The sequence below is a fragment of the Crocodylus siamensis genome, chromosome 1 (genome assembly GCF_052110815.1).
Source record: "Crocodylus siamensis isolate JL-2025a chromosome 1, ASM5211081v1, whole genome shotgun sequence".
Taxonomy (NCBI): Eukaryota; Metazoa; Chordata; order Crocodylia; family Crocodylidae; genus Crocodylus; species Crocodylus siamensis.
In genome coordinates, this window is record NC_143395.1 from 192569231 (window position 1) to 192590691 (window position 21461).

Sequence of the window (21461 nt, forward strand, 5' to 3'; positions counted from 1 at the left end):
TCTTCTCCATGGTCACTATAGGAAGGACCAAAGAAATTAGATTAATTTGCAGTAAAAATGATTTTAGTTGGAGATTAGAAAAAAAAAATTCTGTTAACCAAACAATCCCTGTTATCAAGGGATTTTGAAGAACCACTTTCAGTGGATTTTTTTTTTTAGCAGCTGGTTAGACAAAAATATGTTGGTTGCATATCTAGGGCTTTGAAGCACCATTTCACCTCAGCACAGTGAGTGGGAGTAGATAATTTCTTAAGGTCCCTTTTCAGCCCTCCACATTTATGGTCTTCTGAACAAGGATCTTAACTCATTTTTGCAAAGTTGAAGTCAACCTCATAGTACCCTTGGCTACTAGGTCTGATTAGCCTTATTTATTTATTTATTTTTTTACCAGTGAGGACACTGAGACACAGGCAGTGAAAAAAATGACCTAAAACGTTAGAAAAACAGAAGAATTTATGCTCCTCGTTGCTTCTTGACAGAACAGATCAATTTGAGTAATTGCTTTAAATCACTAGAATTTATTTTAAATCATTGATTTACCTCAGGTTAAGGCTTTGTAAATCTAACTGGAAAATTTGTGCTACTTCAACTGTAGACAAAACTGTGTAATCAGTTACATTATTTATGGATGGGGGGGTTGGTTTTAGTTTGTCCATAAATGCCATAAATGTCCCTCTTAGCAGAATTCTTAGCAGAATTTACAAAACCGATGTGAGGAAAAAAGCAAAACATTAAAAAATTAAAAATTAAGTCACATGAACAGTCCCATTAATTTCAAGGAACTATATCTGTGCAGAAGCTGAAGCATGTGTGTAAGCTTTTCAAGCAATCATATCAAAAACTTAAATCTTAATACCATAAAAATCTTTGTCACTTCAACATAAAGTTTCTTCTGTTCTAACAATGAGACGTTATTTTCCTTCTAGTGCATCAAATCCAGTTACCAGGGAGATTTTTAATATACCCAAATAGAAGCTCAAAGATCACCTTCTAAGGTCATATTATGGCATCCAAGTACTGGTGTTCAACTGTTGGCCTACAGGCTGAATCCAGCCCACAGGGCTGTATAAACTGTCCCACCGGGCTCCCTACTACTGGTTTGGGAACTTGGCAGTGGGGGGAACTGGTGGCAGTGTTAATTGCAGTGGCTCTTGAAATCACAGCTATTAATGCTGCCAGTGCTTTCCTGCTGTCAAATTTCTGGACACATGGTGGGGGCTGTGCGTCTGATGACACAGCCCCGTGCATCAGATTGTGACAGTATGCAAGGTCACTCCATAGCTGTATCTGGTGTCTGAGGCTGGGCCAGTGCACTGAATAACACTTTGCCCTAATCCTGCATGCTGACCCCACACTGGAAGTGGCCTGCAGACTGACCCTGCCTGCAGGATCCAAACTACGTACAAGCCCTTTGCCGCTCATCCAGACTAGAGCTGAAAGGCTGAGCATTACTGGTCTCGGAAATTAAGTCCTAGTGGGCACTTCTACCATGATGCCGCAGTTACATCACCGTAGCAACACGCTCCCTTGCTTTAGAGCATTGCTATGGTGATGTAGTGGCTAAAAATAACTGTGCTTTGCCGGCATGGTGCAATACGGGCTGTTACTGCGCCATCATTTAGTACTGCCAAAAAAGAAGTACTAAATGACAGCGTACTAACAATGGCACCACAGGGGCACATGTAGACATGCCCAGCGACTTCAAACTGCAAATACACTGAAGCCTGGTTGAACCACTTCAGCATCTCAATATTGTGCAAACTTAATAGGTGCACAGCTTAACAGGTGCATAGGTGCAGAGATTGCATAGGTGACTTATTTATCAGTGCTGTGTTTAAGTCTGTGTAGTTCTCACGGTAGAGTTGTTAATGAGGCCATGGACTTGGATCTCTTTAGAACAGATGAACGTTAAGTAAGACTCTTTTTTATTTTTTTTACAGGGGAAAAAAAACCTGCTTGTAAAATCTGAAACATTCCTAGCAACTGGAAAACAATTAAAGAAACAATAACAAAACAGAAGAGTATAAAATGGGAAGAAAACAAACTGGCAACAAGTAAATTAAAGCAAACATTTTTAAATTTAAACATTGTCAATTAAATTTGAAAATCAATCTGGATCTATCTACACCCTATTGTTTATTTTTAATGTACCTTTCATGATCTTGTTCAAGGCCAAGAAGTGAATGAGCAGGACCAGCTGGAAAGAGACTCCCATACACCTTGCCATGTAGGTTACTTTCCAGCTGATAGACAAAACTTCTACAGTCATGATTTTTTTTTACTCTACTACACTATAATTCAGCACTAATTCTAGTGTAAGGAACATCCTAAGTATAATCAAATGAGAACATAATATATTTGATCAAAGGTCAAAATTAAAACCTGCTGTGTATAATATGTATATGAGCTGTTCTTTGCAAGAGGTAGAAATCAATAGGGGCAAGAACATGTAGGGGAGAAATCTATATCCACAAGCTTTGGACAACTGAGACATCATTTTTTTCTGAAAGCCTGGCAAGACTCACCCATATAGTTTCTCTCCTAAGAGAAATATTTTTCTCTTTGATGTGTGCTCCTGACTCCTATTATTGCATCCAAAAGCTTCAGGGGAGTGTGTGCACATGTGTGGGCAATCTTTTTTAACATATTTCTTTGGGAGAGTAACTTTTGTTCTAATTAAGTTGCTGTTTTTAAAATTTAAATCGCTGGTAGAAATTTAGGTATCTATAACTGCTGCTTCTCTCTCTTCCAAATTCTCCATAAATCCACTATAAATTAAAATTCCATAGCTTTCCTTTAACAAAAGCAACAACAAAAGTTTCAAGAAGGTGTTGCAGCCTGTCAAAACACAGTGAAACAGGGCCAGTAAACAGCGGGAGGTTCTGCTCCTAAAAAGCAAAAGATGCTGCAATGTTTATTAAGGATGCTGCAAAGTGCATTCCCAGCAAGACATTTTCCATGCAAATCAGCAGGGGATGAAGTTATGGTCTATTCTATACAGTAGTTTGATGCAGAAATGATGGGATTTGTATAAAGGGGGGGGTATATGTTTATAGTTTCTCTCTTACAAGGGTAAATGTAGGCAAAATGAAAAGCTGCTAGCTGTTTCTGATGGAACACTTATGAACTCATCAGTCAAACTAAAATGTGCCTTAGCTTTTTATAGTGTTTATTTACAAGCATATTGGAGGGGCAAAGATTTCTTTATTTCCAGAAATATCTGCACCACTGTGGCAGCAGTAACTGGAAATAAACCTGAACATTAGAATTGGGCATATCTCAAAATAAATGCAAGTCTCCTATGTCCTTGATAAAGGAGAATATTTCCTATTACCCCTTGTGGGAGTTATGCACATGCATCAGAGAAGGAAGAGTAATCGATTCTTTATGTAGACTCTTCTCTTCTATTTTTTGTTAGCTGGTTTAGACAGTCATAGATCTATTGATGACAACAATTTACTCAGGCAAAAGATCTGTGAAATAATCGATATTATTGTTAGAGCTATCCATGTGTAAAACAAGGGAACAATTTCTTAACTCATGCCTAATATAAAACAGTGCTGCTCACATGACTTGGTATACTTACTTTTTGATATCTCAAATGACTCAAACTTCACCGGCTGTATGTAGTTCACCAGGTTGGACATTTCTTCAGTGGCCATGGCTTCACTGCCAGCTGTGCCCTTGAACAGGAATGGGAAAGTATTATGGTTTTGATATAACAAAATTCACTGGCAGGATTTCTATGCAATACTGTAAAGCACCACTCTAAAAAGTACTTAGATGCCACTTCTTGTTGAAGATCTGAGCCCAAACACATGAATTCTACCATTAACTTAAAACAGGTGCAGGATAAAGCCCCAATTCAGGAGTATGCATTTTCACCTGCACACTACCTGGTGTGTTTTCTCAAAAACATGCGATTCCCACCCCCGGACTTTTACAGGAGTATTCCACATGTATTGTCCTTCCCCCCTTAAATTTTTATTTTGCTGAAAAAGGAAATTACTTTTTAAAATCCGAATCGTATCAAATGAAATTAATCCTGAAAGCCAAGAAACCTCTTGGAAGTACAAAATCCAGAAAGGATGACATTTTATGGGAATACAATGTGTAAAAGTCTTGATTAGCTTTCCAGGATTTTCACATGGTCATGATGAGACTGTACCATGGTATTTAAAATTTGAATTATTCAGATGATATTTTAATTCCTATACAGAGTTGTAGCATCCATAGGGAAGGAGATGCATTATATTCAGTTCTGAACAACGTTGAGCAAATGATCAACACTCAGGAAAATGAACGATAATAAGTATGGCAAATACAGACTCAAGCAGACAGGTATAATTTCCCACAGAGTTAGCTGTAGAACAAGTAGCTGTTTAAAACAGATAAACAATGTTCTACTTTTAATGAGTTAAAATCTAACTGAAAAGAACATCAAGCCTATCATGAGACATTTTTAAAGTTTGCAGTGCTTTTTAAACCGCACTGCTTTGTCTCCAGTAGATGGCAGACCAATACTTAGGAATATAAGGCAAGTTCAACAAGCTCTGGAATCAGTCTCAGAAAACAACTATAAGTCCTCACTTCATCCATCGATGATTTTTTACAGTCATCATCATAGTCATCATCATCATCGCTCTCAATCTCTGCTTCTCCTGCAATATTTGAAATACAATAAAATTATCAGCTGACATGACAATTACAAACACCAGAAATATTCATGAGAGACATATCTATCTACTGTTGCTTCACAGGAGCCCATGCTTTAATGTGGACTGCCTCTCATATCACAAACCAAATAAACTACTTTCAAAAGGTTTATCCAGACTCAGGATTGCTGAATTATTCTTTGGAATCTATCAAACAACTAACTCTTCATGTTTTTATAAAGTCACCAGAATAGCGGTTCAGAACTATTGACTAGATGTTACCAGTCAAAAAAGAGTGATCTGCACTCTCCTATGTCTGAGGAAGGGCATGTATGCTCAAAAGTTTGCAAATATTTTTTTTGCAGCTATCTAGTTGATCTAATAAAAGATATCACCTCCCCAAGAGTTCTGACTACATGTGCTAATTAATGCATTAGTGATATTATATATTGCCAAGAAAGGGTATGCTGGGGTTCAGGGTGCTACCCTAGGACAAGAGGGTCTAGCATTCAAATGTCTACACCTGTCCAATTTTGAGCAAGCCACTTAACCTCTTTGTGCCTCCTTCTCTACCTTGTAACGATTTTGTGAGGCAAAGGCAAGAACATGAGATGCTCACAAACCACAGTAAAGGGGGCCAAATAAGTATCATAAATGGAGCACTTTGTTTCTCAAAATGTCTTGCACCAGGATAATGGGGTAACTCCCCTGGTAGAAACTGGCATAGCTCCTTTGAATTAAACATACGTTTCTCAGGTTGAACCATCTGTTTCATGAATGGTGGTCATACCAAAGGCACACCAGCAGAGGGCAACACAAACCAAACAATACGAAAGAGCTGCATAATAATCATTTCCTCAAAATGTCCTGAATGGGGAGATGATCTTAAACAACACGGATTTTTAAGCTTTGTTCTCAAATATTGTAGGATGACCAAATCCCTACAGGCAGGGCATATTCTTTGCTGGCGTTTAAAAAATTATGTCCCCTAATAATAGAATAATAGTATTCCATTATTAGATTGCTTCCAGGGGGAAAGAAGAACATGAACGCATCTACAATATCAAAATCTCACCTTCTGCCTTCAGAGGGTGTCCCCCCACAGTGAGAATGTGCATTTCTCTGGTGACAACTAGCAGCAACACATATTTGTGCTGCTGCTAGCTGTCCCTAGACACAGCCCTTCATGTGTGCTCTGGCATGTGGCAAATTGCCCAAAGTAGAGCAGGGAAAGCTGGGGCCAGCACCTGGGCTGCCCTCAGCAGCTTTACCTGGGACCCTGGGGCCTCCAGAGGCTCCAGCGGCAGCGATCCAGCTGTTGGAGTATGGCTCTGGCCCACCAGGCTCTGGTTTTGGAAGGCATGTTCTGCAGTCACGGACCATAGTTTTTTTTAGATACAGGGATTTCCCAGTATCTAATTTTGCTGCCGCACTGCAAATGTGTAGCACTATGAAGGGAATCACCCACAATGTGTGCATTTCGTGGAGCCTCAAAAGTCTCTGAGGCACTACAAACTGCACATACCTGCTTGTGGGGACGTGACCAGAATTTCTATTGTAGGTTTGACTTTAATAATCTGTACAGTGTGATTCTTAGGAGGAACTCCGAAAACTACATTTTAACTGAAACAGAAGATCTACATGAACTTTGCTGGATCTAAATACACACCGAAGAGGTCTGATTAAAATAATGTGAACTCTTTTCACAATTGAGCTGTGACTGCCCAGGCTGGATTTTCTTCCAGATGCTGATGTTGAAATGTCATGCTTTTATTCACAAACACATCTCTGTCTGAACATTTCATTGAAAAAATAACATGATTGCTCAACAGGCTCAGGGGATAGCTTAAGGGACTTCAGCATGCTGCTAAAAGCTGGCAGCATTCTCACTGGATTTGCAGTGACAGTCACTAGCTGCGGATCTCTCAATGTAGTCATCTGATTTTCCTAATAAACTCATGTCCCAGAGCCTACAAAGTGGGAGGAAGGAGCAGACCATTGCCAATTTGCCCTAGCATATTACCCCCATGGCCAAGCCATAGCACACATTAGTGAGGCCAGGTAATTGGTAACTCACTATTGCTAAAAATGTCCACAGATGGAAATTGGTAACATTTTCCCTATTTATTTAAAAATATTTTACTTCAAACTTTCAAGTAAGGTTCAATCTCATGTCCAAAAGCTGTTTCCGGATAGGAGAAAAAGCAGCAGTAGTACATGAGTACAGGTCTACAAACCTGCTGCAAATTACTACAGTTTGAGGGTATGAACAAACATATGCATGGAGTGACTTCAAAAGATGATGGGGTTGCAGCACAGGAGTGTCCAGCAGCCATTACGCTGCAATTGTTACATGTGCAGGATCTTGTAGTGGTACATGTGGGCTAAATCTTCTCAGCTTTGACCCTGGATGAAGGAGGTTTAAACTTAAAAGGTTACATGTATAGCCACATGCTTGTGCATGTTTCAGCCATATCAGCTGCAGTGTGGTCTGACAAAGCACCTCCTCCTTCCATTTAAAAGTGTAAGTTTCTTCATACCCAGACAAATTAGGAGACATACTTTCATCTTGTGAACTTGTCATAGATAAGGGTTTACCCAAATTGTGATTGTGTGGATTTCCCAGAAATTGCAAAATTGGGTAATCTCCACAAAATCCTTAAGGGGCAAAAAAAACTTACTAAAAATCAAGTGCTGACTCCCCAGTGGAAACCAGCAGTCCTCCCAAAATGCAGCTTGCCCAGAAGAAAGGTGGAAGGAGGCCACTGGCATGAAAACCTTACCCTAACCCCTCTCCACCAATCAGCAATGAGGGATGGTGCCACATGATAGACAGCCCTCTCAGCCAATCAGCAGTGAGGGGTGAGACCACATGACAGATGGCTCTCTCCACCGTTCACCAGAGGGGTGCAAGGCCACCAGGGCCCCTTGGCTCATCAGAGGCATGGGTGGGGGATGGGGGGGAGGAGCCATGATAAGTGCTCAAAAATGGCAGCCAGCCCCATCATCTGCATATAAAATTGGCTGGCTGCCTCTGTAAGTTGGGCAGACCCTAAGTCATAGACATGCTGACTTCAAGAAAGCTACCGCAGCTTGCACGAGCTGATGATCTGACACTACCACTTTAGATAAGGCTGTACTGAAAACTATGAGAAAAGAGACAGGTAATTAAATATCATCATAGGCCTGTGAGGCCCAGCCATCAGTCAGGGCCCTTTTGAGCTTGACACTGTACAACATTAAAAAAAACCAGACCAATGATATCAGCCTAAATGGTGGCCAATCCATGCGTATGACAAGAGAAGACAGATGGGAGATAGGATACAGAGGGATGGGGGGACTACATGGAAACAATGAGACAATATTACTCAGTGTTGGACTTGTAGTCATAACACACCGGCAACCTAACTACTGTTGAATGCTTTGTAGGCATGATAGCAACGGAGAGTTTGGAGGAAGGATGCAACAGAGAATAAGGAGCAGCTTCATGGAGACTTATATGGAGCTTCTCCCAAGCATGAGGGACAGTATGAAAAAACCAGGGTGATTTAGACAACTTAACAAGTGGGTAATGAAGTTTAGGATAATGGGTTGATCAGAGGCATGGGTCACAATTTGACAATGAAGGACAGATGAAAGGTAGGGCCGGGAAACTCAATGAATCTTTGAATGTGAAGCCAAACAGCTTCAAAGGGTATTTGAAAAAGAAGGTGCATTTGAACATTTTTAGCATTATTCAAGCACTATGGTAACTCATAGCAGTGGATATTGGATTATCAAAGGGGCCTGAGATAACCAGGAGTCCAATTTTGATTGAAATTCAAAGGGCACCTGTCTCTTAGGCCCATTCAAAAATCTCAGCTGGAGTAAACTGAAAAAGTATGCAATCTGTTAAATTAGCACTGTATGCTATTAACAGCTATCAATGGGCCATTTCTTTTACTGGTGCCAATCAAAAAAGCTTCTTGGAGTCTGTAACAGGGGACCCAAACCCTGGTATTTGGGTATAATGGAAGAGGAGGAAAGGAGACTGTAACAGGGAGCCAGGGGAATCCTGTCTCTTTAAGAGGACACATCAGGTTGGCTGTATGGGGCTGAAGCTGCAAGAGGGGAGCCAGGTCCTTAGTTAACAGGGGGGAAAAAAACCCTGTGCTGAGCTGGGGAAGGCACATAACATGGCTTCCAGGCATATAAACCCAGGGCCTGAATCAGAACAGGCAGTCTGACCCTGCGTAGAGCAAGCAGAGGAGTTCCTGGGTGAGATGCCTGCAGCAGACAGGCTGGCAGGCACCTGAGTTATTCCCTGGAGCTCCTAGGAAAGAGCTAAGGCGAGCTTATGGCCTCTAGTGAGATAACATCGGGATCAGCTCTTAGTCATGATGCAGTGCCTTGTAGCTATGTTGAAATTTAAGCTTTAGACCAGAGGACCAGATGTGGCTAAGAGGGGAGGACAGGAGACCACAGGGGTGCTGCAAGGCCATCCAGCATACAACCCTTTCAAGGTCAGGGACATCAGGGAGGCTGAGCCAAACACAGAGCAGCCTTGCCCTGGGCCAGGGATGGCAGGGGGTTGAGACTAATTACAACACAGGGCTGAGGGGTCTGGGGATCAGAGACACAGCAAGGGCTGAGGCTGAGCAGGCTGGGCCAAATCAGTGGAGCTGATGGAGGTCTGCAGCAAGAGAAAAGGGGAGCTAAAGCCAAGAGGGCTGAGTCCTCTACGCAAGGACCAATGTTGTCAACTAGCATGATTTTTGGTGTTGTTCTTAAAGTCTGTGCTTTGGGAATGTGAAAAACGTAGATATTTCTTTTATGTATATTTATATACATACAGTAAAAGCTATGTTAACCGGCACTTTATTAGCCGGAACACTATTAACTGGCATCTGAGTAATGCGGCAAAAGCTAAACCGGAAGTACCACTTCCAGGGGAGCTCCTGTTTCGCTGCTGCGAGCTGAGTTTTTCTTCACTACTTTTTTGGCCCATGACCCAGGGCAAAGCAGCCTGTGTGGGGCCCCCGTCCCTGTCCCCCAACATGCTGATGCTGGGGAGTGCACCAGACGGAGCACATTTGATTAACGGGAATATTTGATTAACTGGCATCCCCCATTCCCAGGGGATGCCGGACAACAGAGCTTTTACTGTATATACAAGAGCTAAGCTTTTCACAGTCCTGAACTGTAGACTTTAAGAACAATGCCAAAAATCATAAGAGCTAGCAATACTGAAGGACTGAACTGTGGACAGAGTAACATCTGCGAGGCATGGGCATGGCTGTAGGGATGGAAGGCCATGAATTTAGCCCTTATGACAAGTAGGGCCTGAGAAAACAGGCACAAAGAGAGAGAGCATCCTGGGCTTCCTCTCATTACCTTTTAATATCAAGGCATGGCTGGCAAGAAAGCAGGGTGGACCCTGGGAGGACAGAGTAGGAGCCAGACAGGAGCATGGTGGCTACTAGCAGGCACCACAGCAGCCCTTGGGGGTGTCCTGCTACAGACTCCAAAGGAACTCTGCTGATGTATACCACTTGAGGATCTGACTTTAAAAGGCAGTGTACAAAGTGGACCAGACACCTACAATACCAAAGTATAAGGCATCTTAAGCCAGAGAAGTTGGTTCAAACAGACCAGACTGCATGCCTAAAACAAGTGAGAGAGAGTTTGACCCCATAGCATAGTAGCTATGGCATCCCTGAGAAAGGATGCGTGGGTGGTGATTTTGTTTTGCTGAAGTGAAACTCTAATTCACAGCCACCAACTCAAAGATCCCCTTGGACTTGGTGAGCACATCAGTAATGGCAGTGAACCAATGTGCCACAGGCCTTTTCCTATCACAGAAGCTCACAGTTTAACTGTTTCAAAACCAATTTAGTACATTAATAGCAAGCCATTATGTGCACACTCTTATTTCAGCTTTTAAAAAAATTGTATCTGGCTCCTCTGGGACATTTTTCTTAAGTGAGTCTAAGAGTCATTAAGGCATAGCTTACGTTGATTTAACTTAAAGCAAAAAACCTTGTAAGTACTGAAATCAAAGTCTCCATACCACAGGTATAAGTACCTTAGTCTAAAAATACAGCTTTACTTAGACCTGGGTAACTTTTTCTCTCCACCCTTACATTGACACTTTAAAGGTGTGTCTACACATCACCCCGTGACGATGTAGCAACATGCTACATCACTGTATGGCACACTATGGTAATATAGTGATCACATGTGTCTACATCGCTGTAGCTGCATGTTCCCTGGGTATAGTGTGCTGCTACAGCAACACAGCAGTGAAATTTACCCATGCGCTGCACGCACAGTGCAGTAACCACCCATATGGCGCTGTGCTTCAGTACTTCCAAAAGGAAGCACTAAAGCACAGTGTCATAGCAACGTTGCCATATGGCAATGTGTAGACGAGCCCTAAGTGTATAAATAATACATCTCAAAAACTACATTAAGATTGTAATGTCAAACAACATTCAAAATTTAGTAATGCCAAAATTAAGGCCACCTGTGCAATCTCAATGTAGCCTCCTGGATCTATGCATTATGACACAGGTCTTAAACTACAAGATCACATATTAACATTTTCCACTGGTCTACTGCCTTATTCAGTGTATTAGATGCTTATAGAAAAAATCATGGTTGTGAGGGAAAGAAAGCCATTGTCTGTAGAACCCACACTTCATTTGCTACAGAAGCTGGAAGGAGTATATTGAGCCAGGCAAGGAACTACAAGAAGAGGAAAGGAAGATCTAGTGGGTATTGTAGGCAAGTACTGTCATCAAGAACTGGATACTATCCCTGACTCTTCCAGAGAGTTCCTGTGCAATATTAAGCCAGTCATTTAACAAAATGTTCACAACCAGCCACTAATTTTATGTTCCTCATTTTCTGGTTGTCCAGCATTAGGAATCTGGCATTAGATTGTCAGAAGTGCTGAGCATTCATAGCTATAGCTGCAGTTGATTAGAGCTCTTTTTTTAATATGTGAAGTGCTGTGTCCATGTAAAACTGCTAAGGATTCTTAAAAATCAGGTCCCGTATGCCTAAAGTTGGACACCCAAAATCTTGGCTTTAATCTCTCTGGGTTTTAATTTCCCATATATAAAATAATACAATTTCATTTCCCAGAGGTGTTGCAAAGATTCACTGAAGAGTGTGAAGCACTTCAGTATAATGAAGAAAGCATTAGAGAAATGCCTGGGAGAAAATTAATAACTCTGTTTGGTGCAGGATGTGAATGGACTGCAGTACAGAAGGTCTCTAGAGCCACACACTGTGTGATGGAGCTACAGAAAAATATTGAGTAACTACTCATTTATTGACTAAGGTGGAGCGCTGTGGGGAAAAACAATCTGTGATTATACCATTAGAGACTGTATCATAGTGGATTTGCACATGGGGCCCCAGGAAACACTAATTCTGGCTTTTCTTAGCTTTTAAATGCTTGATGTTGCAATTTTAATGCTGTGTTAACATAGTGTTTATCGATGTGATTTCCTAAGATTTCGGCTCTGTTTTTTTTAAGAAAAATGAACAGAAAAAACGGAAATCCTACCATGTGGAAATGACCCACAGCTTAGGTTGTCAGAAGAGTATGCATTTTTAGATTTGTAATACTGACCTCTTAGTACTTGAGTTAGCGGGACAATGTAGTGGGAGGAGATTGTTATTTTCTTTGTGAATCAGCCCTGATAAGTAAAAGAGATGCACACTTTGCCTGATCCTGCTGGTGTGTGTTAGGCATGTTCAGCATATGTTTACTCGATCAAGTCTCTTAGGGTAGGTTAGGACAGGCATAAGCATGCCCTACCACTCTGCTTACATGCACATATGCTCCAAGCCCATAAATACACTACTAAGACTGCTCAAGAATCACTTGCCGAAGCCACTCTCAAGCATGCTGGAATGTCTTCGCATGCATATTTCAGGGTTTGGAGCATACAAGTGAGTGCAAGGAGGTGGGGCATGGTGGGGGCTGCCCCAGCCACAGTATAATACCACCATGATGCAGACATATCCTTATAGGACTTTGGCACTGTTCTGCCTCATTTCTGGATTCCAAAGGGGCTTCAACAGGAGCTGGCTTCCCAGGGAACTTTTATGGTGAAAAGTGAGGCTGCTACTAAGCATTAGGTGCTTCCAGGGATACCTGGTTAACAGTTTTTTAGATCACAAGTTTGGACTTGGACATCTAAGTCCTGTTCTTCAAGCACAACAGTCCTTTTTTTTGGATCTGGCCCCAGTCATGAGGTAAGTGGGAATGTCTCCTCAGCCTCAAACCTTGGACTCCCTTCAGCAAAGCCCATTTGGTCCAGGGACAGATGTGTATTTGAAGTGCTCAGAATCCCAGAGCAGTGGAGGATGCCAGAGGACTGGTGGAGTATGTTGATGTTTGGCAAATTACTTTAAAAGGAAGCAATTCAAAGATGTTTCCCATTTTTTAAGGTAATTTTTGAAGACCTTTGGCCATTTTTGAAGTACTTTTTCAGTTATGAAGGTCTGAAGCCTTGCTGTTCAGACAGCTTCAAAGACACTCAGCCTGCTTCAAAAGGCATGTCTGTCCAGGGCCTCACTTTTTTTGTTTGGGCTTCATGGATCTAGACCAAGATTGATGCACCTTTGGACTACCATAGCAATGTAAACAGGTATTACTCTCAGCCATACTCAGACCCTAGCGTATTTCTGAGTCAGGCCATAATGTGTTCGTGAATTTGACTTTTACCTGCTCCAGGAGATGAAGGTTCAAACACACTGGACGAATCACTGCATGTGTTAGAAGCTTGCTCAGAGAGCTTCTTTTTTGCACTTCCATCTGCAGACTTATGTGATTTCTTTTTATTCTTCACAAGAATTTTATACATTAAGTCCATAGGGCTTGGAAGAGGAACACCAGCTTCAAGCTTTGAAGAAAGGAGGAAAGATTTGTAACAAGAAAAATAAGCCTGTGGCAGCTCTCAGTACTATCTGTATGATACAATGTACAGTTCTGTAATCCATAATGTGAATCTAATTTAAAATGAAGTACGGTTTGCACAAGAGGTAGCCTCACTGCTACACAAAACAGTGCTACTGAGGGTGTTTTAGAAGACAAATAAAATATTCACTATGAAACGTCTATGGTAATAACCATAATAAGTATTCTTTCAAATGCGAAAGCCCACAGTCTAAAACGACAGATGTGAGAGCCAATTGAGCTTTAGCGGATTATAATTCATTGTATCATGATAATCTCCACATCAAAATCATATGCTTAAACCACTAATACCATACACTACTTAGCCACTCCTCCCCTCCCTCACAGTTTCATTTTCATAAACCACTAGATGAAGAACAATCTAAAACAGAATCATGCAAATAAGAATTAATACAGATGTTTACAATCAGATAAATATGAAACCATCTTACTGGGTATTTCTCCAGCGTATCCATAAGCAGCGCATCTCCAAAAATTAGTCTGCAATATTCTGCCATTTTTGCCTGCTGCTTAGGACTAATGGGGGGAAAAGATAGAATTAAATAAGGCTTATTCATACAGCTGACTGAAAGCAGCAGTAATGGAAAATCTAATATCCCTTAACGAGACATAATTTCCTGATCCTATCATTGTGAATCGTTCACAATGATCTAGATTCATCGTGCTATTATTCTGACTTCTCTGACAGCCCTTATCACTGGGATCATACATGAAATAAGGGTGTTGGTCATTTCAATCATAAATAGTGAAACTGAACCTGTCACATTGAAACGAACAGTCCCACATACTTAATAGATAATAAAAACTGAATGTGTTGGTTCAGAGAGTGATAGGAATAAACTGTAACATTAGTTGGCCTCTGGTCGACAACATATTTATTCAGTGTTTAAATGTTTTCTCCTTTGCGAGGCTCTTATTTGTATTTACCAGTCATACTTTTCTTTTTCCTCCTTGAATTTGCCATTTTAACATACACAACCTGAAGAGGTAAAGCAGAAGAATCAAAGAAAAGAAAAGGAATGACCCTTTTCAACTATACTGTAGGCATGTTTCAAAAAGTGACAACATCACTCTGTAGCACAGACCATGTCTTCATGGTTAAACTCACCATCCCCAGCAGTGGCATCTTCAGGATGGGTTTACTGGGAAGTAATGGCTAGAAGCAGATCCAGAGGGGAGCTGTGATAGTGTTACATCCACCCTTGGGTGATTCCTGGTCACCCAAAAGTTTAAAACCAACTGCCTAGCAGCAGCAGCATTTCTATTCAGGCAGCACTCAGGGAATTAACTGACTTCATGATTTATTATAATCTACCTGATTCCTTCTAAATTCTTCATTCCTAGGGTGTTAGTGACCCTCTCTCCTTTTTATTGGTCTTTAAAGGCTTCATTAATTAAGTTTATGCTTTCTTTGGCAATTCTGCTGTCTCTTAGCTGCTTCTGGAAACATAGCTCCTATTTCACAGTCCTGCAGACAGCTTTAAACTCAAGCTAACTCAAGTGCGGAAATGTCAATTCAAGTGAGCATTAACTCAGGTGTGGAAATAATGTTCAGTGAAGCATGGCTGCACTGTCAAGATGCTCGGGATGGCTAGATTGTGTTTTATGAATCTGAAAGAGAGATGTACATTTAATTCTAATGACTACAGAACGAATGAAACATCTTTTGATTATTAAGCCTAGTTTGTTGTGTTTTTATACATACGGCATAGAAAATATGTCAATAAAGTTTTTGTTTTTCCTTTTGCTTAAACTGAATAGCACAATCCCAGCCACCTAGGTTATTAGTAAAGCTTTTAGTTTTTTTGTAACTGGAGAAAAATGGGTGCTGTGTTACATTTGATGATGCACCACACCATCTACACCCCTCCCTTCCACCTTTCAAAATACTAGATCTGCCCATGTTACATAAGGCCACAGTCACCTTATGGTCAAGCCTACTCTAAAAAACTCTTGCTGTTATAAATATGTCGGTGGGGGACAATTTTTTTTTTACTGACAGAACTATGTTAGCAGACAACTCTACTGCAAAGACAGCAATACTAGCATATGTATGCTTCTGCCAATGTAGACTGTGTAGTTTCACAGAAGTGGCACAGAAGTGGCACAGAACAGAATACCATAAGCCTGGTTATGCCAGTATAACTGTCTTCACATTAGGAAGGCCTTGATCCTAGGCAAGCTGTCTGAGAAAATTATGCTGGCACACATCCAGGAGGGGCCAGCAGGGGACTGCATGCTTAGGGGCAACCAGCACGGGTTCATCAGTGGCAGGTCCTGTCAGACCAACCTGGTGGGCTTTTACGATCAGATCACCAGATCATTAGATGCAGGGGTAGCAGTGGATATAGTCTTCCTGGACTTCCGGAAGGCTTTTGACACTGTCTCTCACCCTGTTCTCATTAAGAAACTGGGGGACTGTGGTGTCGACACCCACACAGTCAAATGGGTCGCCAACTGGCTGGAGGGCCGCACCCAGAGGGTGGTAGTGGATGGGTCCTTCTCAACCTGGAAGGACGTGGGCAGTGGGGTTCCGCAGGGCTCGGTCCTCGGGCCCGCACTGTTCAACATCTTCATCAGCAATTTGGATGAGGGGGTGAAAAGCACCCTGTTCAAATTTGCTGATGACACTAAGATGTGGGGGGATGTGGGCATATTGGGGGGATGTGGGCATATTGGAAGGATGCAACAGGCTACAATCAGACCTAGACAGGTTACAAGGGTGGGCGGATGAGAATAGGATGGGTTTCAACACAGACAAGTGCAAGGTGATGCACCTCGGGAGGAACAACCAGCACCATACCTACAGGTTAGGGAACTCCCCTCTTGTCAGCACGGAGGCGGAAAAGGATCTTGGGGTCATCACTGACTCCAAGATGAACATGGGCCGGCAGTGTGGGGAGGCAGTCAGGAAGGCCAACCGCACTTTGTCATGCATCCACAGATGCATCTCGAGCAGGTCCAAAGAGGTGATCCTCCCCCTCTATGCGGCACTGGTCAGGCCGCAGTTGGAGTACTGCATCCAGTTCTGGGCACCACACTTCAGGAGGGATGTGAACAGCATGGAGAGGGTCCAGAGGAGGGCCACTTGTATGATCAGGGGACAACAGGGCAGGCCCTGTGAGGAGAGGCTACAGGACCTGAACCTGTTCAGCCTCCAAAAGAGAAGGCTGAGGGGGGATCTTGTGGCCTGTTATAAACTAGTCAGGGGGGATCAGCAGGCATTGGGGGAGTCCCTATTCCCCCGAGCACCGCCAGGAGCGACCAGGAATAACGGTCACAAGCTGGCAGGGGGTAGGTTTAGGCTAGATATCAGGAGGCGCTACTTCACGGTCAGGGCGGCTAGGATCTGGAACCAACTTCCAAGAGAGGTGGTGCAGGCTCCTACCCTGGGGTGTTTAAGAGGAGGCTAAATGAACATCTTGCTGGGGTCGTTTGACCCCAGTATTCTTTCCTGCCATGGCAGGGGGTCGGACTAGATGATCTGCTCAGGTCCCTCCCGACCCTACAAACTATGAAACTATAACAGCAAGAGCGTCCTTGGATTTAGACCTGAGCTCTTGCAAGGGGTGGCTGAATAATTATTTTATCTTGCTGGTTAGGTCATAGTTGAGATTTCTTTTTATCCAGCACTGCCTGGATGTCTTAAGTTTTAATAGGGTAAATTATTCAATGGTTGATATGACATCCACTATGAATAAGCCAAATGCAGCAAACTCTGCTTACAACTAGTTTGCCCAAAATGCAACCCAAGGGAAAAATAATGGCTAGCGTGAAGGGAGTTTTAGGAATGCAAAGAGTTTATAGTATTTAGTAATACTACTTGCATAGCTCTAAGACATAGCTTGAAGCAACAGTTTCTTACTCTTTTTCTACTTTCACACAACTGTGTATTCTTCAGTACGCCCATTTAAAAAAATCTCTAGTCTCTTTTTATGCCTGCTTCTAACCTTTAAATAAATCCATTTAGTTTCTCCCAAGAACAAAACACAACTATTTCATAGCTACTTTGTTTTGCTGGTGAACTCTAGCTATTAGCAATTTATATCCATATGGAAGATTCATAAGCTCTGGGTAATGATTACATACAATTATTTTTCATGAGAGAAAGGAATTTATAGTAATATAAAATGAAATGTATTGGCAAGTTACCAGAGAAGCCTGAGGTGTGAAAAAAACTTGGGAACCACTACAGCAAGCTGATTTCCTTTCCCTTGAGGTTGAAATGTCAATGGCCCAGGTAAGACAAAAAATGTTGAAGCTACTTCTTGATTAACCCTTTACAAATAAAAACAAAGCTGCACTCTAAAGCACTTTAATGCCACTAGGACTGGGAGGGTTGTTTAACAAGCATGAAAATCTGTTCAGAAGTGTGTAGATATTGCAGGTCTGCAATACACCTACCTACTTGCATTATCAAGCACCTATTCTTATTAATCAGTAAGACTTCTTTTAATGCAGCTAATTATTTATTGTGTGCCAGCAGTGCCAAGGGCTGGAAGGTAGCTGGTATTACATTGGAGAAATCAGAGATAAGATGTAGTTTAGATGGCATTTAAATCATAATCGGTATTTCCTGAAGCTCTGTATTGCTCTGTTTTGAGGTCTTGTTTTCAGCAGACTGTGTTTGTGATTAAACAGACATAACTCCAGTCAGTCACAAAAAACATGGGTTAGGAGGTTATAAATGATTCCACAAAACCATGAGAGGTTTTAAATGACAGTATGTTGATACCCTACAGTATTTTGTTAAGTCTTTCTTTTAAATTCAGTCATATCTGCAAGGAAATTAAAACCCATTTTCAGCCTCAGGCATAAAATTAAGACAATGACTACAGCAAGAAAAATGACCTAAAAACCCTGGAGGAAGAGATGAGCGAGAAAAATGATTATGTGACTTAGGGATGCTGATGGAACAGTATAGTCCATATCGACTCTTCACCTACAAAAAGAGAAGACAGACAGACAATGTCCTTTAAAGTGGTCTTCTGCATGGGGTATTTATTTTAACTCCCAGCTCCAGTGGGGATCATTATAGACAAGTGAATCCTCATTTTCTGCAGATAGTACCTATATTTTTTTTTTCCACACTCTTAGAAACTGCGGCGCTCAAAGGATATCTTCCTTTTACCCAAAGCATAGGTTTATCCAATGTTTAGAAACTGGCATAAAATCAGATTTTCAAGATCATATACCTGGAAAAGTATAACATTTTTTTTTCCATACATAGATTCTAAGGCACATCTTAAATTTAGGAGTGTCTTATATTGGAGTAAATATGCGGGGGAGTGGTGTTAGACATGGTGTTCAGACGAAACAATGCAGGTTTCCCCGCAACATGTGTTGCAACTAAAATAGCCTTAAACCTAAAAACTTACAGAAGCACAGAATCATAGAAAAGTAGGGCTAGAAGGGACCTCATAAGTCCCCTAGTCCAATCCCCAAATCAAGTCATGAATATCCATCTTAAACCATCCTGTGCAAGTGTTTGTGTAAATTTGACAATATTTCACTGTTACAAAGGATTAAAACTTTTTCAACTTCCAGACATTTCTTATTTGCTTAACGTACCCATTAAAAACCTTGAAAATCTGATTTTGTGCCAGTTTCTAAACACCCCTGAATTTAAGATGAGCCTCACAGTCTATGTATGGAAAACATTGTTATAATTTTCCAGGTATATAATCTAAATGGAGGTTTGCCTTGAATTGCCCCTTTCCACTGCTACAGCAGGAAAAATAATTTGGGGCGGGGGGGGTCATGTGGCCCCTTTATCCTCTACTCCCGCAACTTCTTCTCCCTGCAGCCCGTTCCCCCATTGTGTCAGACCCTAACACAGAAGTGAGGAGCACATTTGAAAACACTGACTGAAATAAACATGCCTGTAGTAATTCACATACAGGGAATTTACTAGGAGCACCCATAGAATTAATTCATCTAGAATTTATCAGGCTGCATTTTACTGAAATTGCTGCAAATTTTAGCACAGATACTTCATAAACACACTTAATCACCCCTGTTGTACCTACTTATATAAAGCGTAAACTATATAGATATTAGTCCAAAGCTAAGACGTTCATGATTTACCATATAGTTCATTGGGCTGAGTCCTAGTAGTCAACAGTGTTTCAAGCCACGGTGACCAGAGAGTTCAGTGCTGCTCGGTATGTGTGTGTAACTCCAGATATCCCCACAAAGGTTTCATCTGCTAATTATCCCCCCACTCATGACTGGAACTGGGTGTTTTTGTCACAGGTCCTGGGATCCTTCAAAAATGTATATATAGATGAGGGATAGGGTAACCTGGTCTGGCTCCATTTCATGGAGGGCTGGGCCACATTAATCATATGTGACAGGCTGAGGGAGAGATTCTAGGTGAAGAGACTCTAGGTGAACTGTTTGGGGCCCTGTTTGGTGATGATTACCAAGCATTTAAACCTAGTTAAGAAACAGGAATTATTGGAACTGGGAAAGGCACAGCTCAGCTATAGGAGTGAAGTCTTCAAAATCTATTTAATGTAGTGGCTCACTATGACTTGAAAAAGAGTGCTGCTGAGGAGGACTGAGTGCAATGGGCACTGTCATATCTCTTATTCAGATGGGCTGCACTAACCTACCCTTCCCATCAGCACTTTGGCTATGGTCAAGCATTTTTGGCACCAATGGGAGGATGTCAGGGCTGGCTCTAGTCCTCCTAGTGACAGTCTGGTATTACAGGACCTCCAGGCCCAGTGCCAGCTCCCTGCATAGGGAACACCTGACCATATTTTAAAGGAACATACAAAAGCAAAAAACCAAGCAAACAAAAAATGTTCCCATTAGGATGTCTGCTCAATATGGGCCATGTATTTTATAGTTATGCTCAGTGCTGGCTGCATTTAATTGAGTTCATAGTTGGTTTCTATTACTGAGCACAAGCTACTTTTGGCAGCAATTTAATGACAGACTATATATTTAATAGGATTTCCTTGTACGCGAAATGTGGGGCAAATCTTGCCATGCTGATTAGGGTAAAATCTTCATCTTATATTTGAATATAAACATGAAGAGTTATAGTTAACCATATCAGTCTGAAATTAGGCAGAAGGCATAGCAGTGTGCACAGAGTAGGTAAACTTATTCAGGGAGGGATTCGTAAGAGATTTTCCTGGGGGCTGCAGCGAATGTAGCATCTGATAAAGTAGGTTGTAGCCTATGAAAACTCATTCTTCTCTGAACAAGTTAGTCTAGGACAGTGCTTCCCAAACTTTTCCTCAGCATAACCCCATTTCCTCAGTATGGCCCCTCACTCCCAACCCACAGCCTCCTATGTTTACAACCCAATCTGCTGATGTTGCAACCCCATCTGGGGTTGCAACCTATAGTTTGGGAACCACTAGTCTATGAGATGCCACACTGCCATGACTTTTACCTATATATATATTTAAAAAGAATAAGTCCTTCTTTAACTTTCCATGGAGATCTATCTATCTATCTACATGACAAGTTAAAGAAGGACTTGCTCTTTTTAAATAAGAGATTAACTGAATGCATCACACCTGACTTTGCAACTACTTTAAATACATAATATGTATATACAATTCCAGTCCTATAATTTCTGGGGGGTGGTGGGAACTGATGTTACTAACTAACATTTGTTAACACTCTAAGACATGTAGAAACAGAGCCTGTCAAAACAGGGCATTTCAACGTTTCAAAATTTGCTTTTATTCAGAGTAAGGGTGAAAATAAATAAGTTTAAAATGGAACTGTAAAAAATTTCTACAGCAGAAGATTTTCACTTCAGAATTTTAATGCCTTCAAATATTATGTTATTTTGGAACTGCAGTACA

General features: G+C 41.5%; 1 protein-coding gene across 5 annotated transcripts in view; it reads right to left on the reverse strand.

The window, feature by feature from the left end:
- PLCB1 (phospholipase C beta 1) overlaps positions 1-21461 on the reverse strand; it is a 749766-nt gene that overhangs the window by 172343 nt on the left and 555962 nt on the right. For all 5 annotated transcript variants that reach the window (XM_090051563.1, XM_090051555.1, XM_090051579.1 and 2 more), the window contains 4 exons: positions 14061-14145; positions 13378-13555; positions 4591-4661; positions 3587-3683 (listed from right to left, as the gene is read on the reverse strand). In XM_090051563.1, coding sequence (XP_089907689.1) covers positions 3587-3683; positions 4591-4661; positions 13378-13555; positions 14061-14145 — 431 coding nt within the window. The remainder of the gene's footprint in view (positions 1-3586; positions 3684-4590; positions 4662-13377; positions 13556-14060; positions 14146-21461) is intronic.